General features: G+C 42.6%; 1 protein-coding gene across 2 annotated transcripts in view; it reads left to right on the top strand.

Annotated features, from left to right (window-relative positions):
- Nucleotides 1-3355: 3355 nt before the first annotated feature.
- LOC146856276 (C-type lectin domain family 4 member G-like) overlaps nt 3356-20202 on the top strand; it is a 73874-nt gene continuing 57027 nt past the window's right edge. The window contains exons 1-2 of one of the 2 annotated variants that reach the window (XM_085654372.1): nt 3356-3483; nt 12958-13101. In XM_085654372.1, the coding sequence (XP_085510498.1) occupies nt 3405-3483; nt 12958-13101 (223 nt within the window). In that variant the 5' untranslated portion in view covers nt 3356-3404. The remainder of the gene's footprint in view (nt 3484-12957; nt 13102-20202) is intronic. The other variant, XM_085654371.1, reaches the window with a different exon arrangement.

Here is a 20202-nt window from a genome sequence, read left to right as displayed (position 1 = left end):
CAGCAGCTCCTCCAATAAAGGGTATCTGGCATTGTGGAACCCTCATCAGCTACAGCCTGTAGCTTTGCCCCATTTCAGGTTTTTGACTTCCAAAAATAGACTAAGTACGAACATAGAAATCGTCACAGTGACTTGGTCCAGTGGCTCCTCAATGGCAATGTTTCCTCCTTGGACACCACCTGCAGCCTTGCCTCGCTAAACTTCACATACTCAGGCATTTTTGCATCAAATTTCTTCTACGTCTGAAGGTAAGAGCACACCTGGCCCAATACACTCCTTGCATCTGATCCGCGCTCCATCATGGTAGTCCATAACTTTCAATTTTGCCCCGGGCTCGTGCAACTAGATGTCTATGGTTGGCGCTTCGATCTTTTAGGTGCTAGTTTTCAACATAAACTTTATAAATTCATGAATACGGTTCTACTGATTGGATTTTTGTCTTTTTAGAGTCAAATAATTTATTAAAATGTACTCTTTTAACTTTGTGTGGGATTTTTCTTGTGTTGTGTTTTCACTTTATTACTACTTGATGCTGCATAAAAAACTTTGCACAGTTCCTCTTGAGTAAACCCTGACTGCTTTTATGCCAAGCTACCAGAGGGTTCAGCACAGGTTAATTTGCTGACTTTAGTGGTTCACCCTGACAGAGATTGTGGCTGTTGCTTGAGCAGGGTTAACATCACAGCCAACCAACAACCCAATTTCTCACACTATTCTTTTGTCTTCATAGTCATTATTCCTAGCTGCAGATAAACAAACGTCTTATCATTCTGTCTTCCAGTGTTACTATTATTGCAGCTTTTGTTATATGTGTTTCCTTACCAGTTGTTTACATTAGAACTTTCGATCCTTACCAGTGCACAAGTCCTAAAAAAAGAAGTGGGTGTACGCTGACATCATGAAAGGTGGCTTGCACCATCAGACTCATTGCCTCTCCTCGCTCACCCCTTAGATGCGCTTGCATCAGAGAAGCCAGCGCGTGAGCAGCATTCTGAATGAGCTCCGATCTCGCCCCAGAGTGGCCAAAGAATGAATGTGTGGCTCCATTTGCTCCAGTTATCGAGCTCCCGGTAAAATAAGTGGGGGGACGCCGTCCACCCGCATGGTACCCCGACTCGAGCCCTGGTCCTTACTCTCAGCATCCACGTTGTAAAGCTTAACATGTAATTTCCGCTGTGCATTGTCCCTGAAACAACCAACGTAATTAAACTTCTCTCTAGGAATGCAAAGCAGTATTTTAGGTGTAGCCTCACAATGGCCACTGTACCTGAGGATTCTGGGGATTGTAGTCTAGCACAAGATATCATATTTATTAATGCATATTTTCTGTCCAGCACTTGTGCCCATAACTGAGGGCCTGAGTGAGAAACTGTGACCCACTGTCTGACCTCCTACACCTCAACATATGTGCAGTTTCATCCTCCACTTCTGTTGGTACTGTCAAGGCCAGGCACCCAGGTAGATGAGGCCATACTTGTAAGTCAAAACACACAAGATGATAGACGGAATGTTGCACATTGGCAAAACATTCACCCCCAGTCACAGATCTGGGTTTAATCCATCGTTATTTGGCTCACCACGCCACCCCAGTTCAGACATGGACATATGCAAATCAGTCTTGACCCTGTGCCTCATGGGAACAGTCCAGCGCGAACTGTCAAGCCATGTCTTCCCTGGACCGGAATCAAGCATCCTAGGACCAGTTTTGGGGTTTCACCCCTCTTCAGCCAGGATAGATTGACTCCAGTGGCGTAGTAAGCACGGGACCCACGTCTGGGCATACCCTTCCCACATAGGGCGAACAGCAAAACACACAAGATGATGGACGAAATGTTGCACATTGGCAAAACATTCACCCCCAGTCACAGATCTGGGTTTAATCCATCGTTATTTTGCTTACCACGCCACCCCAGTTCAGACATGGCCATATGCAAATCAGTCTTGACCCGGTGCCTCATGGGAACAGTCCAGGCCGAACTGCCAAGCCATGTCTTCCCTGGACTGGAATCAAGCATCTTAGGACCGGTCTCGGGGTTTCACCCCTCTTCAGCCAGGATAGCTTGACTCCAGTGGCTAGTGAGCACGGGACCCACGTCTGGGCATACCCTTCCCACATAGGACGAACAGCAAAACACACAAGATGATGGACGGAATGTTTCACATTGGCAAAACATTCACCCCCAGTCACAGATCTGGGTTTAATCCATCGTTATTTTGCTCACCACGCCACCCCAGTTCAGACATGGCCATATGCAAATCAGTCTTGACCCTGTGCCTCATGGGAACAGTCTAGCCTGAACTGCCAAGCCATGTCTTCCCTGGACCGGAATCAAGCATCCTAGGACCGGTTTCGGGGTTTCACCCCTCTTCAGCCAGGATAGCTGGCTTGGCAGTTCGGGCTGGACTTTTACCATGAGGCACAGGGTCAAGACTGATTTGCATATGGCTGGGTTCAAACTGGAATGGCATGGTGAGTAAAAAAACAATGGATTTAGGCCCAGATCTCTGTACTGGGGTGAATGTATGACATTGTTCTGCATTCTGTCCATCAACTGTTGTTTTTGCATTTGTCACCCCGAGTGGGAAGGGTATGCCCAGACGTGAGTCCCATACTCTCCATGCCACTGGAATCAAGCTATCCTGGCTGAAGAGGGGTGAAACCCCGAAACTGGTCCTAGGATGCTTGGTTCCAGTCCAGGGAGGACTGTTCCCATGAGGCACAGGTTCAAGACTGATTTGCATATGGCTGGGTTCAAACTGGAATAGCATGGTGAGCAAAAAAACGATGGATTTAGGCCCAGATTGCTGTACTGGGGTGAATGTATGACATTGTTCTGCATTCTGCCCATCAACTGTTGTTTTTGCATTTATAATTGTAAGTCAGCAAAACTCCTCCACACGAAGGATGGTCTGGGGCTTTGTCAGCTGGTCTGGTTTTGGGGCTCTGGGACCAACAGGAAGCTAGTGCAAAATCTACAGCTGCAAACCAGCGAGGCCTGGTACTTGGCACAGGGCTGGTGTGGGCAAAATTATAGACAAAACATAGGAGAGACGATAGGTTAAGAGTAAAACCAAAGCTGGAGACTCGGTAGGGTATGTTGTCCTCCACCAGGAAGAAAGGGGATGGGCAGACAAAATGCACTACTCTGCGGCATTGGCAACTGGGGGTATTCAACTGCCGTAAATGTATCTGTATTAATGTATCTATACATTTTATCCCAAAAGAGATGGAGGAACAGAAACCAGCACCTCCAGGAAACAAATTTAGCGAAAAGGGGAAATGGGCAGAGTGGACATATTCCCTCTCCCAGATCTCCCCCTCTCTCTTTCGCTTCCTCTGAAGCTCCTCCCCCAGGCCGGCTGGTGCATCCCATGGAGAGTCGATCAGAGCACACTCTTGGGTCATGGAGCCTCCAGAGTACAGCAACTGCCTCACACTGCAGCTACCCTCTGAAACGAGCACTGGAGCAGCTGGCCAAGCAGGTGAGGGGCGGGAGATTCAGAACGACGGAATGGGAGGTTGGGAAGCAGCGTGTGGTAACTCGTGAAGTGCCTGTAAGTGGTCACAGCAGCACCTTAGGGTGGAGATTTTTGTTGACAGAAATTGGTGGTTTTTCAATATGTTTGTTAGCATGGGCTTTGGAAATAAAGTGGAAGTGAAGTGTTATTATTGTAGTTTTGATGTGTTGCACACTAGTCAGTGAAAACATGTTCACTTGGACATAGTTCAGTGACAGCATGTGTACGTTATCATTCACTGACAGTATGTTTGCTTGGGTATTGTACAGTGACAGCAGGTTGGTATGTGCATTGTTGAGTGACGTCATGTTCACATGCATATTTTTCAGTGACTGCCTCTTTCAATGTGCGTGTGGCTGCGACAACATGTTTACATACGCATTCTTTATGTACCTGGGTCTGTTACATCAAGTTCTCGCGTTCATTACTCGGTAACACCCTATTCACATTTTAATGGACCAGCGAGGGCACAAATCCTAAAAAACAGAAGTGGGGGGACGCTGACGTCACGACAGGAAGTTACGTCATGAAGGGTGCCTTGTACCATCAAACTCATTGCCTCCCCTCGCCCTCGCTGAAAATGGCAGGAGCTAAAATAGAGCCCTTGGGACACCATAATAAATTGCATTCTCTTGTGAGCTTTATTCTCGTCTTCTCAAACTGTTGTCTGTTGATGAGAAAGGATGAAAACCATCTCACGGGCAGCTGACCACAAAAGCCAATAAAAAGCCTAAAGTTCGAATCCACCTGGTATGGTCAACCGTGTCGAGATCCTCCAGCAGAGCAAGAAGTTCGAATAAGTTGGAGCCTTCTTTGGCTTATATTTGTAGTGTATCATCCAGCTAGTGGTTTATTTGCTAAATTGACAGCAAGCAAGCAGATGTTTAGACAATGCCAGTATATTATATATTAGCAATGTCTTCTCCAATGAGAAACCTAACCAGATACCAGTCAGAAGTGACAAAGATAATGCTTTCTAGCATAGAAGTGATTTGTCCAATCTTCAGAGAGTAATGGGAACTTCATAGGTATCTTTGAAATGGGTTGGTAGATTTCTAGGAAATCTGTTTGTGAAGGAGGATAGCTTGTCTCTGCTGATAGGAAGGAAACAGCCCCAGAAGTTCATGTTTTTTTGGTGGAGGTAAGCACACACGTCTATTGTTCAGAGACAGTGTTCATGTACATTTTTCTGTGACACCTTGTCATTCACATGTAAATTATATGTGACAGCATATTCATATGTGCATTGTTCAGTTTAAACAAGTTAACTTGCATACAGTTGAGGTATATTCACATATGCATTGTTTAGTGACCGCAAATGCACATGTGCATTCTTGGGTCACACAATGCTCACATATGCGTTGTTCAGTGACATCATACAGATATGAACTTTTGAGATTATCTTCATTACGCAAGCTGCGATCTGTGGAGTGACAGACTATTGTAGGGGCATAAAAAGAGGGATAGTGGTAAAAAGTGCTGGATTGGGAGTGTGGCTAGCAAGTTTAGGAAAGCCATGTTGTAATCACAAATTTAAAAACGTAATCTAAAGTAGGAGGGTAGACAGAACTTAATTTGAGCTGGTGGTGGCCACCAGCACGAATGTTTAGGGACCGGCACTTATTTTTCTGCATCAGATATTGGCAGAGAAGAAGAGAGGGAAAAGCACACAATGGTGTGAGAAGGAGGAAGAGAAAGACGGAAAAAGAGACATGCAGGGTGAAAGCAGGAACCTGCAAGAGTGAGATGAAGGGGCAGGGAGTGTCTGGTAGTGCATTAAAGAGGAATGAGGTGGATTTAACACTACAGAGCTTTGGTATTTGGCGCGAGACATTTATTTGCACCGGCCGCGGGCTTCTGAGCAGAGCTGTGGGCATCGGCACTCATTATTTTCCAAATTAAGCTCTGCGGGTAGAAGAGTGAGATAAGGCAGAGTCCAATAGAAAAACGTTGCCATGACACCTAAAAATAAAAAGTGCCTTTCAGAGTTCAGCCTCGCATTGCTACTCCCTGAATTAAGGAAATAAAGATCTTCCATACTAGTCAAAATATAGAAAAGATTATTTTTTCAACGTTTTTGTAGGTGTGGATTTTATAATACAAATGATGTGTTTCATATTGTCCTAGAAAAGTTGTGTGGTCCATTAATCTATGGACTGCGGTTGCAGACCTTTATACTAAAATAGATGAATGAAATATGAGGGTTACAAACAGTGTGAAAAGAGAGAAGGATAAATAGTTAAGGGAATAGGGAAATGGTGCAGAGGAGCGGTGAGGTAAGTGGGCGAGGGAAAGAAAGATGGAAACCTGTTGGCACTTGAGAGATTGAGTTGTATGCCTGCCATCCCTCTCCTCTGACATCACAGGCCAACATTCCTTCCTTGATGATGTCATATATTTAGCTATTCTAAATGCCTTCTCAGCTCTACCCTTTTTTCAGACATGTATCCTGTAGTGTGCCTCACAGATCTCAACCTCTGCAAATGTATGTTAAATCTGAATATTTCGATGGAGGAGACCCTCAGACCTGGATAAACTTGAAAAACATATTATTTAAAGATACAGGTCATTTTAACACACTCATTGGCAAATCTGTAATCGAAATAGCCGAAATCTGCACATCAAATTTAAAACCTGACCCTACATCCCAAATCAGCCATTATCAGCATCAATGAATGGGTTGAAATCCTTTCTTCGGTGCTTTACCAAAACATTGAACTTTTATTCTAAATCTCAAATGTTTGCCTAGACTTAGTCCTCGAACTAAATCTACATGTGGATCAACCTATAGATAGGCAAATGTTCAAGTGTACCTCTTCAGAAAGCTTAAAGGATCAAATGCTTCTTATGACACGAGAGCCATGAACCAAACCGCTGTCTTCTCGCACGGATCAAATGTTACTTATGGCATGCGAGCTGTTAACCAAACTACTGGATTATCCCACATTAGATATGATGGTGACTTCCTAGAAGACTTCATTGACTCTATCATACTTCCTTCAAAAGTAACATGACCTGAAGAAGTGTTTGATGTTTTTTGAGAAATGCAAATAGACGTTGACAGACTTGACCACTCTGTTGATTTGTGGTATAAGAGTCTGTGACGAACTTGGGCAAATGATCGCGAAGCGTGATATAGTGCAATTATGGGGGGACTGCCGCACCACCAACATTAAAGAAATGGAAAGAGGACATCGATTGGTTTATGGTGAAGGAGAAAACAGTCTATGTAGCTCGGGGATGTCCTAAGAAATGGATAGCAATCTGGACTAAATGGAATGTTCATCGGGGAGAGCTGTGCGAACCCCCTTCTATCTCATCCGTGGATGACCACTGTATGGTGTAAAATGCATTGCATGTACTGTAAATATGAACGCCATGGCGACTGTTTTATGCCAATGCCTTTACAGGAACTCTATTATTGAAATGTACGAAGCATTTATGTGTATAACATGACCACTGTTTTAAGTTTAATAAACAGAATTTGATAAAAAAAAAAAAGAGTAGGTGACGAATGAAGAGCAAAGCTGAGGGTTTTCACAAAGGAAGATATTGTAGAAGAGAAGCCTTCTAGCTTCAGCAAAGTTAGTAGGGAGAGGTCGAAATTATTTTTATAGGATAGTGTAAAGAGGAGGAAATCCGTTTTTACAGGTTGGGCCCAAAAAAAAAACCAACTTCCATGTGTCTAGCATATCCAGGCATCTACAGACAGTCATGGTGTTGATGTTGTTAGGTTTATTTGTGTATCTTTCGATACTTGGTGTACAGATAAGCCTTTGTTCTCAATGGCCAGACTCAGTGGCTCCAAGAACCGATTGAACATGGCAGGAGCTAAAATAGAGCTCGGAGAACACCATAAGAAATTACATTTTCTTGTGAGCTTTAATCTCAAGTCTTCTCAACCTGGTGTCTGTTGATGAGAAAGGATGAAAAACAGCTCAAGAGCAGACTACAAAAGCCAAGGTAAAGTCTAAAAAAGTTTGAATCCACCTGGTATGGTCAACCGTGTCGAGATCCTCCAGCAGAGCAAGAAGTTCAAATAAGTTGGAGCCTTCTTTATCTAATGTTTGTAGTATATCATCCAGCTAGTGGTTTATCTGCTAAATTGACAGCCAGCAAGCAGGTATTCTTTGACAATGGCAGTATTTCATGTATTAGCAACGTCTTCTCCAATGAGAACCCTAACCGTATTCCAGTCAGAAGGGACAAAGGGAATGCTTTCTAACATAGAAGTGATTTGCCCAATCTTCAGAGAGTAAGGGGAAGTTCATAGGTATCTTTGAAATGGGTGGGTTGACTTTGAAGATATTGTCAGGTAGATGAGCTAGAAAATATGGTGATGGTGAAGAATAGCATGGCTTTGCTGATGGGAAGGAAACAGCCCCAGACGTTCATGTTTTTTGGTGGAGGTAAATCACACATCTATTGTTCAGAGACAGTGTTCATGTACATCTTTCTGTGAGACCTTGTCATTCACGTGTAAATTATCAGTGACAGCGTATTGATATGCACATTGTTCAGTTTAAACAAGTTAACTTGCACACAGTTGTGGTATATACCTACATGCGTTGTTTAGGCGTAGCACATCCACATGTGCATTGCTGGGTCACAAAATGCTCACATATGCGTCGTTCCATCACAGCATACAGATGCGAACTTGTGAGAACTGCACTGCGCAAAAGTTGCTCTGCATTTAGCAGGCAAATATAAGGTGCTGTTATGTACAAGCACATCTCATCTATGTTAAAAGATCTCTATTAGCATTCTCTCAAGGAAAAAGGGAAATTTGGACACCTATTTAGAAAAGAAAACATCTAGAAAACCGTTTTTGCTTTACAAATGATAGAGTAGATCTAAATGCACACCAGCCTAGCAAATCAGAAACAATATATTCAGGACGTTGCTGTAGAAGATGAAGATCTGAAGAACAAATCTAGCGAAGAAGTAGACGTGCTAGACACATACAAAAAAAGAGGAAAATGATATGGAGGTCATTTAATAAGAGAGGACATATCTAGGTAAGAAGACATGGAGGGTGTAGCCAGGGAAAAAGACTACCTGATGGATCTATCCAGAAAAGTAATAGATGTGGATAACATATTTCAAGAGGAAGACAACATAGATAAAATAGACAGAGAAGACAACATAAGAGATGCAATTAGAGAACAAGACAAACTGGTGGACATATGTTTATTTATTTGTTTTTAGAGTTTTCTATAGAGCGGACCAGACCCAGGGTAGGGTATCAGAGCGCTTTTCAAAGAGTAAACAGAATGAATAAAAACAAGTATCAAGATAAGGCAGTACATAATATCAACATGTTTTGTCAGAACGGAGGGGCATAGGCGACAAAGATAATCTGAGCAACGGGTAATAGGTGCGAGGGAGTCCTTGGAGGGGGAAAGGAGGCAGGTATAAGGATGTAGAGCTGGAGTGGTTCCTGTGGGAGTTTACCGGAGGAATTTGCATATCAGGAATGATTTTGCTTCTCTTTTGAACAGAAGAGTAGAGGAGATTTTTCTGATGTAAGGCGGGAGTGAGTTCCATATTCTTGGTGCTGCTCCTGTGAATGCTTGGTTCAATGTTTTTTTCTTGCTGAAACGTGAGGGTTTCAGGAGTAGGTTATCGACGCTCCTAGAATGTCTGAGTCCTCCAGATAGGGTAAGTTTTTGGGATAGGTACTGGGGCGTATTGTGGTGAAGTGCTTTGTGAGTGATGTATGGCATTTTTAGGTGGATTCGAGTCTCATAAGGTAGCCAGTTGAGTGCTTTCAGGTGTGGTGATATGTGGTCAAATTTCTAGATCCTGTTAAGAGTCTTGCTGCGGCATTGAGACAGGCTTTTAGAGGGGGGGTTGAGATTTTGGGAAGCCCCGCAAGGGTGGTGCATCCATATTCCAGCCTTGAGATGAGTAAGGACTGCACTGCTTTTTTGAGGTCCGGGTTTTCGATGAGCCGTTTCATTTTTTTAAGGCAAATGAGGTGAAAGCGTGCATTTTTAGTTATCAAGTTGATGTGTGTTTGCAAGTTAAGCTTTTTATCCAGTGTTATTCCATGTGATTTGGTGGAGTCCACCAAGGTTGGAGTGCAATTCAGAGCAGTGATCAACTTGGTCCATTTCTTTGTCTCCAGGGAGTTATTGGGGGAGGAGGTTAGAAGGAATTCTGTCTTTTGCGAGTTTAGCTTGAGGAAGTTGGTCGTTAGCCAGTGGATGGTCTTTTCGAGTGCCAGGTTCATTTTTTTTTTGTCTTCAATGGAGGAGATCTTGATGTAAAGTTGAGTGTCGTCCGCGTATATATGGTAGGCAATGTTCGCTTGCTGAAGTAGTTCAGTTAGTGGTTCGACATATAGGTTGAATAGGGTGGGTGATAGGGTGGAGCCTTGTGGTACTCCTAGAAGGTTCAGTGAGGAGAGAGAGATTTTTGTTCACCATGAACAATTGTGTTCTGTTTTGCAGGAAGAATTTGAACCATTGAAGGACTGTGCCAGATAAACCCATCCTGTTTTCCAGTTTTCTTAGAATTTTGTCGTGATTGATGAAGTAGATTTTTAAGACATTTCTGAAGAGAAGACAATATGGAGAACATATGTAAAGACGTACCTGTGAGCACCATACCTGGACAAAGTTAGATAAACGGAGGAGAAATAGATCAGAATTACTTAAATAGAGGAAAACATCTGGAAAGCACATCCAGAGAAACAATCAATCCCTACAGTTTATGCCTCAACCTAAGCCTAGATGTGAATCAACTTATCAAATCAACACTGAGGATACCCAGCAGGGCACAGTCCTTCTGCACACTAGCAACATATTTTAAACTAAGATAGACAAGTTCTTACAACATATTATATTGCTATTCCAAGGTGTCATAAAAGAACAGATAAAACCAGCCTTGTTGACCACATTGTCCAGACTTCCTGATCCCATGACCAGCACCGCCACCTAGGAACAAAACAACTAAAGCTTGTTGAGCTCACAATCTATCCTAACGGGGAACAACCTTTACAACGCAACTTTTACAACGCACTACACTTACAACGCATTTTTTACAACGCACAATCCATTACAACGCATGACATTACAACGCAGGACACTACAACGCATTTTTAAAAACTACCTTTACAACGCATTCCATTACAACGCATACAACCATTACAACGCATACCATTACAACGCATAATATAGTAATATACTATCCAACACTTACCCTACTGTTGCACCCCCTGGAGTTAGAATAGTAATTTTTACCCCTATACTATCCAACACTTACCCTACTGTTGCACCCCCTGGAGTTAGAATAGTAATTTTTACCCCTATACTATCCAACACTTTCCCTACTGTTGCACCTCCTGGAGTTAGAATAGTAATTTTTACCCCTATACTATCCAACACTTACCCTACTGTTGCACCCCCTGGAGTTAGAATAGTAATTTTTACCCCTATACTATCCAACACTTACCCTACTGTTGCACCCCCTGGAGTTAGAATAGTAATTTTTACCCCTATACTATCCAACACTTACCCTACTGTTGCACCCCCTGGAGTTAGAATAGTAATTTTTACCCCTATACTATCCAACACTTTCCCTACTGTTGCACCCCCTGGAGTTAGAATAGTAATTTTTACCCCTATACTATCCAACACTTACCCTACTGTTGCACCCCCTGGAGTTAGAATAGTAATTTTTACCCCTATACTATCCAACACTTACCCTACTGTTGCACCCCCTGGAGTTAGAATAGTAATTTTTACCCCTATACTATCCAACACTTACCCTACTGTTGCACCCCTTGGAGTTAGAATAGTAATTTTTACCCCTATACTATCCAACACTTACCCTACTGTTGCACCCCCTGGAGTTAGAATAGTAATTTTTACCCCTATACTATCCAACACTTACCCTACTGTTGCACCCCCTGGAGTTAGAATAGTAATTTTTACCCCTATACTATCCAACACTTACCCTACTGTTGCACCCCCTGGAGTTAGAATAGTAATTTTTACCCCTATACTATCCAACATTTACCCTACTGTTGCACCCCCTGGAGTTAGAATAGTAATTTTTAACCCTATACTATCCAACACTTACCCTACTGTTGCACCCCCTGGAGTTAGATTAGTAATTTTTAACCCTATACTATCTAATACTTACCTTAAATGTAATTTAATATTATGCGTTGTAATGGTATGCGTTGTAAAGGTAGTATGCGTTGTAATGGATATGCGTTGTAAAGAAAGTTTTTAAAAATGCGTTGTAGTGTCCTGCGTTGTAATGTCATGCGTTGTAATGGATTGTGCGTTGTAAAAAATGCGTTGTAAAGGTATGCGTTGTAATAGCATGCGTTGTAACGTCATACATCCATCCTAACTGTTCCTGTGGCCACACTCTTGACCTATGGTACCAATGTACTTCACCCAGACCTTATGGTTCACGAACATGATTTATAACACCCACTATGCTTTTGTTGACTTCAAACTCAGCTCTCTTTCATTTTGATACATAGATGGAAATCTCTTCTTGGAAAATGTGTCTTCATTCTCTTTTAGCTATAAACTTTACATGAACTGACCCAAAAACCTCCACTTGTTGCTGCTGAACACAATCCTACCAGCTGTAGACCACAGTAGCTTGAACCATCTTTCAAGTAATTGTGGTCTACAGCCATAGTGGTCTTAAATAGGGGTGGGCGGAATTTGCGAAATTCACTTTCGCAAATTATCGCAAAAATGTTAAAAATCTCCGCAAACACGCGGAAATATCGCGAAGATGCGGAAGTTTTCTTCCCGCCCGTTTGCGGTATTTTCTGCGTGGTCGCGGCTCGCCAACTTACCCATGCGGTTGCTCGCGGGCGCGGCCATCTTGTTTTCACTTGTCTCGCGGTGCATGATCGCGAGAAGAAAGACGTGATCGCGTGACGCATGACGTTACTGCGGGCGCGAACTGTCGCGAGGCAGCGCAAATGGCTACCAACAATCCAACATCTCGTGGAGAACGCGACCGGATCGGGAAAACTTGTTGGCGAACGCGGGATTCAGGTAAGGCGATCGCGCGCACGCGAGAATGTAATATTTTACAGCGCGAGCAAAAAACAAATTATCGCTAAACTGCGGAATGCGGAAATGTTGACATTTTTGCGCTTTCCGCGGAACGCGAAAAGGCCAAATTATCGCAATTTCCGCGAACGGAACGGAATTTTGGCCCAGGCCTAGTCTTGAAGCATCCTTGCTCAGGCGGTGCCAGTAAACATATTGTTAATTTCCATTGAGATTCTATACATGTAAATGTCACATATGTACATAGCCTGAAAGCGAAAAACTGATCTGTCTACCTGGGCCTATGTTGGACACTCATGACTAAAAAAATGAGAATCATGCAATAGAAACATTGCACGCCCTCTCCTATCACTTTGTGAGGAGTAACTCTATTATTCTCATTCAGGTACCAATGACGATGACAGCTACAGCAACATTTATCAAGACGTTCTTGTAGCTGGAGCTGAGGGGCGAAACCGAGGAAACTCTTTCCAGGAGCCGAGAACCGAAACTTTGAGGCGGGCCAAGGGGGAAGTGAAACCAGGCAGACGTGAGTAAAAGACACAGCGTGCTTCACTGGCATGTCTGTAGCCAACCCACTTTTAGGTGGGAGGTGTCTGTGCCTCCTTGTGGTCAGGATGTCATTTGGGGAAGCGAATACCATCCCTGCTAATATTTAAAAGTCGTTTTAGATGTTTCATCTTTCAGCAACTCGGGCCTTTTGACTGATATGAATTAGAGTTTATTAGCAATCTGCATCATAGGTTTGTAATACGATTGTTTATAAAAGTAAAAGTATAAAGGCTCTGACACATACATTGTGAGGCCCAGCACCTCTTCTAAAAACTCAGTCAACCCTGTAACAATGGCTGGGACGGCGGTATGCATTTGTGAGGAAAACAGGTACATCTCATATAAGCAGCCGTGAAGGTCAGGACTCTCTGAGCTTACTTAAAACCCAGAATGGCCATTTTCTTCTCTCTCTTCTGTATCAATAACTGCAGATAGGGGATGTAAGGTATTTATAGATTCTCCTCTCTGCCCCATGTCTACGAGGTGAGACGGCCCTTGTTCAGTGGTACATAGAGCAGACCCGAAAGACTTCCCACCGGAGTGCTCCGATGTGGGCTGGATTTGTTTCTGTAAGAAAATTATGCTCCTGAGTAGAGTGACAGTTCTACAAATAAAAATGTTGGGGCTCATTTATGAGCCCCTGTGTCACTTTTGCGCCGCCGGTGCGTCACTTTTTGTGACGCACCAGTGGCATAAAACATGCGCCATGTTGCGCCATATTTACAAAGTGACGCATCTAGGTAGATGCGTCACTTTGTAAACCCCTGCGCCACATTATACCTGCGCCAGGTATAATGTATGCAAGGGGGGGCGTTTTGACGCAAAAAAGGGTCGTAGAAGTGACGCAGTGAAATCTACGAGATTTCACTGCGCCACTTCTAGGGTGCAAATGCGTCAATTTCTTGCGCCTGCCTCACAGCAGGCGTAAGACTGACGCAGGCCCTTTCACATGGGGCTTGCCCCATGTGAAAGGACACATTGCTGGAGTTGCGTCACTTTTGTGACACACTCCAGCGATGCGTCACTTTTGCGCCTACAGATACGTCAGAAATACTGACGTATCTGTGACTCCTTGCGACATGATGCGTCATACTGTAAATATGACGCATCACTGGAGTCGCAGGGAGGGCGCAGTGAAAAGTGGGGCATCACTGTTTTCACGCAGTGATGCGTCACTTTTCATAAATGAGGCCCGTTGTGTTTTTCCTAATATTTTCAAACTTAATTTGTGGGAGGAGAGCATCTTATGCGGAGTTCACTGAAGGAATTCTATGCTGTTGGGACTGCAGAACAGTCTTAGGGGCGTATTTACAAGCCTCTTGGGCCGCTTTTGCGTCATTTTTAACATGGGAAAAGTGACGTATGGGTGACGCAAGGGGCTTGTAAATAAGCCCCTTAGAATGTTGTGAAGATTGTTTTTTCTGGAAACTTTGTAAAATTCTGTAGACAATTTAGCAACTTCAGGAAGATTGTAATTTTTTTGGTTTATACTAATACGTGAAAAGTTGGACTTTTGTGCAAATTTATATTACATACATCCTTAATTAACTCGTAAGAAAGTGGTTCCGCATAAAATGTACTTTTCAGATAGCAGACAGCACCTGATTTGGAATATGGTTGGCGCGCCGCAAAGCAGCTGGCATGGTCTAGGCTATGAGTCACAGGCCACAAGTATATTTCACTTCCTATATGCACAAAGTACTTTTGATGAACCTGCACTATGCCTGTCCGTGTGCCAGGTGATAGTGACCGGATAGAGTGGCCAGCGTACTTTTCCTTTTTCAAAGCCAAACCACCAAGCAGGATTAAATAAAGAGCAGGGCCAGCTGTCATCTTTTGCAGCTCTTAATAAGAGATAAAATATAACTGGCCATTTACATCTGAACAGTGCAAAGGGAGAGTCTCCAATAGGGGTAAGCGGTAAACACCGCTCCGCCAGCAGAGTTTGCAGAGTTTTGTCCACTCTGAGCTCTGCTTGGAGCACTGATTTTGGCAAAAACCATGCAGTTTTTTTCGCACGCGGCTCGTTTGGCAAGCGTGAGTGGGAAAAAACAAGCGCTAGGCCGCCTACCGGCAAGATTTCTCAAAGCGGACGGTCGCGACAGGTCACTACTGCTCACACTGAGAAAGTTGCAGCTTGTGTTGTGAATGTTGCCACTCGAGGAGAATATCGGCTTGAGCAGCAGAATAAAGCAACACGCTCTGGCGCACTGCATGATGCAGTTTGTGTTGATTTTACAGTGCACGACATGCTCCCAGCACTAAAAATCAGCACGAGCAGTGCAACAGACCGGAATTCCACCGCTCTACTACCGCTCCTAGAGCTTTGCAGAATCTCGCAGAGTTTTTAGGTAACTCCACAGAATTCCTAGTGGTTAAACTCCACAAGATCTGCCCACCCCTTGTCTCCAAATGCCAGCATAACAACCTTTGCAATAAAAACCTTCTAATAGGAATATTGGCTGTCATGAATTACCATCTGTAAAACCTGTTAATACAAAGCTGTGATTACATGGTCTAAAGGAAGCAGGAGGAGTGAAAGCTGGGTGGATGGGCCGGATGTCCTATTACCACCCAAATCTAAACGAGGCCATTGGTATTCCTTTGCTTTGCAGTGGCGTTTTACATAGAAAAACACTGCAAAAGCTATAATTGCATGTAAGAAAAATCTGCAGCCATTTGCCACTGTGCTTGGAAAAGCTTTGTAGAACGTAAAATTCTAGAAAAGTATTCTGAATACCTTGGGCAGCTTGGTCGGGGTGAATAATAGTGGAAATTATTTCACATACATCGTCATTCTGAGTTTGTAAAATAGAGTTGTTGGAAAACGAGGCAGCATCTGTGAGGCCTGCACAAATAACATGACTACAGTTGTCCTTCACTGGGAACCAAACACCCAATTGTAGCACCTGACTCTCAGAGGGTAGCGTTGCAGAGCAGTCTGAGGCTTACTCAAGGGAGGTGGTGTGGGCTAGTTATCGCGATTTGCAGGTGCACAAAAATAACACTCAATAATTGATTGTCCAGTCTGTACTTTGCTTTATAAAAGTAAGAGTACATTTATTAAACACACACACCACTCAATACTATGCACCAATTTACAAATATACATAAGCTGTTGGAATTACTTTGTGACATTGCATAACATCTCCACCCCTCCCGCAGGGGTGGTGGGGTCTAGTACCACCACTCCCATGTATGCACATCAACTTGCCCCAAATGCAGTTAGTTGAACATAACCTGGAGCGAGGGCCCTGCGCATTGGCACCACCCCATTACCTCAACAAGCATTAAAAAGGGGTAAACCTGCCTTGGTGACACATGACCCTGACTGAGCATCTCCTACTGACCATAAAGTGTGCACCTCTATATCTTAAGGGCTAGCAGTCTGGGGTCTTCACCTAAGCGCAGCATCAAGAATCCATGTTTACGCACACTTTAGAATGACAGTACTCATCACCTTGGTTGATCATTTGAATGCATTGCAATTACAGCCCCTAAGGGCATCACAGATGAAATCACAGGATTGCGCATATACAGCCAGACACCCTAGCAGGACTGTCTGGCAACATAGCCCCACTTGGCTTATGACATCTCCTTACACATGTGACTTACAGTCCCTTCAAAAGAAGTACTCCTGGCAACTACACTTCTCCTGCAGTGCGCCTCTTCACTTTAAAAGGAATCACAGGTAAAAGCATGGGATTACGTAAATACAGCCAGACCCCCTAGCAGGAAGCTCCAGCAACATAACTCCATTTAGCTTAACATCACCTTACACATGTGACTTACAGTCCCTTCAAAAGAAGTACTCCTGGCAACTACACTTCTCCTGCAGTGCGCCTCTTCACTTTAAAAGGAATCACAGGTAAAAGCATGGGATTGAGTAAATACAGCCAGACCCCCTAGCAGGAAGGTCCAGCAACATAACTCCATTTAGCTTAACATCACCATACACAGGTACTTCACTTTACACATGTGACTTTCAGTCCACCTAAAAAGAAATCACCAATAGTAAATCCATTTCGGTGCAATTACACCACTTCACCTCCAGGGGATGCCCTTCTCCAGACATCCCCAACTCAGCCCTTCACTCCATGATGCACTTCATAGTACACCCTCTGCTGTAGACGCACTTATGTCCAATGTGGCTACCCCAATTGACAAGGACTTTACCTCCCTTATTAGTCCCCAGTATTTAGTACCAGTGGTACCTAGAGCTTGGGTGGTAAAGGGGTCCCCAGGGCTTGCAGCACTGTTTGTGCCACCCTGAGTTACCCAAATAAACTCCTGACAGCAGGCCTGTCATTGCAGACTGCAGCAACAGTGTAAACTGTTTCATTCGAATTTGCCCTCACGATGTGTGGCAAAGTCAATACACTGCTTTTAATATATGTTAGTCAACCTTAAGGAAGGCCTCCTGAGCCCAGAAGGCAGGGTGCCTTATAATAAAGGTGTGGGCATGTAAGTGTAAGCTTCGTTCATTCATTATTCTTTATTTCGGTTTTAGTTTAAACCATAAAAGATACACAAAGTAATCACATTGCAATTTTTAAAAAGTACAGTCAGATACATTTACACCAAAGAGGCTCCACTTTTAACAATGTGCAAGAGCAGGTAAACTCTTTATCAAATTAAAGTAATGACTGGTCATCCTTTGAACTAATTTAAAATATATAAATATAGATATATACATTAAAACTTAGGCGTGATTAATATCTGAAAATATTTGAGGAATAACATAATCAATCAATTAACCCTATTGTAACCAAGCACTATAAGTAGCTATCTATATTTCCTATCAGTAACATTTCCCAGAAGGGATCTATTCTGATAAAGTGCTGACTCCTTTAGGATGCAATAAGGTATAGTTTTCTATACAATCATTCCTTTTATATAACCTCCAGGTTAATGTTCCATAAAAGAGTGCAAATATGTATATATATTTTTTTTATATATTTTTTTTAAGTGCAATAGAACAACTAGCTATTTAACCCTTGTAGTCTTTCAATTTTTAAAGTGCAAGTGCATTACTATATAAAGGCATATTTTCAGATACATATATACGTAATCATTTAAAATCATTTAAAATTTCAAGCCTACTTTTGCTCTTATTATGCCAACATTAAACAAATACCTACCAACACTGAAAATTTTTTTTGGGAACTATCAGTTTTCAATATCCTTTCTGCCTACCGACAAGCCCTAATACCCATGTTTCTACATATTGGTTTAATTCATTTCTTCCTGGGTTTGTTGTAAACAGGGCAGAAGAATAATATATGTAAATCGTCTTCCAAAATGTCAGGTTGGCATAATGCGCAGCACTCACTGTTCTCCTCCCCAGAGTTACTGACTCATTTCAATGTATTGAAGTTTGATTGTAGAATACCATATTGGAATTTCAAGTATATTGATTTTGCTAACTGTGGCTGCACTTCATCCAAAAATAACTCAAAACTCGCTACTGGTTTCATTAATAAAAATTGGGTGGTTAGTGTGCCAATTTTAGAATTGTGGGACACACTATTTTGTATATATATCCAGAAAGTGGACTTTAATAGCTTTTTAGAAGCCAGTATCAAGTTTGATGGTTCATCCCAAAAGTATTGCAACCCCAATTTGCTGAACCAATGGAAAACATGCTTAAACCACTGGAGGTTCATACTATGATCAAATTTTAATATTTCCTTTAAGCCATCTTTATATTGTACAAGTTCTGGTGTGGCATACAATCGCACCCAAAACAATAGTGGTCTCAGTATAGCTTGATGATCTGTACGTTTAATGTTTAGGTCCATAACAAGGGGGATTTTATGGTGTACGCACTGGAAGGCACAGTAACTTTCTAAAAACCGTATTTTCACCTGCCGCAAAGGTATTCTTGCTTGACGGGCCCCATAATTCAGCCCCATACATGGTTGCTGATTGTACCTTATATTTAAAAACCTCCAGAGCCGGGGACACTGCTCTAGAAGTGCTACTCCCATCTTTTTCAACTATCGGTAGGGAGTTTTGAAGCAAGCCAGCCTTGCTTTTCTCCAGTTGCGGTCTCTAGGTCATTTTAGTATCTAGTTATACCTAAATAATTAAAATTATGCACATATTTCAGTTTTTGCCTTTTAACCAAAACATTCTTTTTAAAAGATCTATGTGGGTTTATTGCCATATATTTAGTTTTGCTAGGATTAATTTCTAGGCCCTTGGTATCGCAGTATGCACAAAAGGTATTTAATAAACATTGTAGACCCTTTGGAGTTTGAGATATTAGTATAGTATCGTCTGCGAATAAAAGAGCTGGTACTGGCCCCCCTCCTAACCTTGGTGAATTGTGTGCGCAACCCACTAGATATTCTGGGATATCATTCACATATAATGCGAATAGGGTGGGAGCCAGCACACATCCTTGCCTCACACCTCTTTTTACTGGTATTGCCTCTGTAAGTTCGCCACTCGGACCCCATCTGACCTTTGCATAGTTGTCCTCGTGCAACCATATTATTTGCACAAGGAACTCGCTTGGTACCTCTTGATGTTGTAATGATTTCCATAGTAACTTTCGGATAATAATGTCAAATGCGGTCTTCAGGTCGACAAAGGCAATATACAAGTGACCTTTTTTTAAAATCGTATATTTCCAGGTTCTACAAAGAAATCTAAAAACCTGGTTGATTGTGCTGGTTCTGGTTCGAAATCCAGCGTGTAATTAAGAAAGAATGCAATTATCCTCAATCCAGTTTAGTTTTGTTAAAATTTGCCTTGCAATTTTTTTTTGTAAAATATCAATTAGGCTGATCGGTCGATAATTTGAGGGATCATAACGATTACCCTTTTTAAAAATAGTAGTAATTTCCGCCCCCTTCCGAGATTCGGGGATAGGTGCACCAGCTGCTATTGAATTGCAAAGAAGATTAATGTAAGGGCCCCAGATTGTTTTATCGTGTCTCAGTAAATCTCCTGGTATCTTGTCGGGCCTGGCGCTTTCCTTGGTTTCACTGCATCAATTGCTGCCAATGTATCCTCCAAACTAAAATGCAAACATGCTGTTCTAGAATCATGTACATAATCTTGCTGATCA

The sequence above is a fragment of the Triturus cristatus genome, chromosome 4_1, assembly GCF_964204655.1.
Source record: "Triturus cristatus chromosome 4_1, aTriCri1.1, whole genome shotgun sequence".
NCBI classification, from domain to species: Eukaryota; Metazoa; Chordata; class Amphibia; order Caudata; family Salamandridae; genus Triturus; species Triturus cristatus.
Note: the sequence above shows the minus strand (reverse complement) of the source record. Positions and strands in the feature narration are given on the sequence as shown.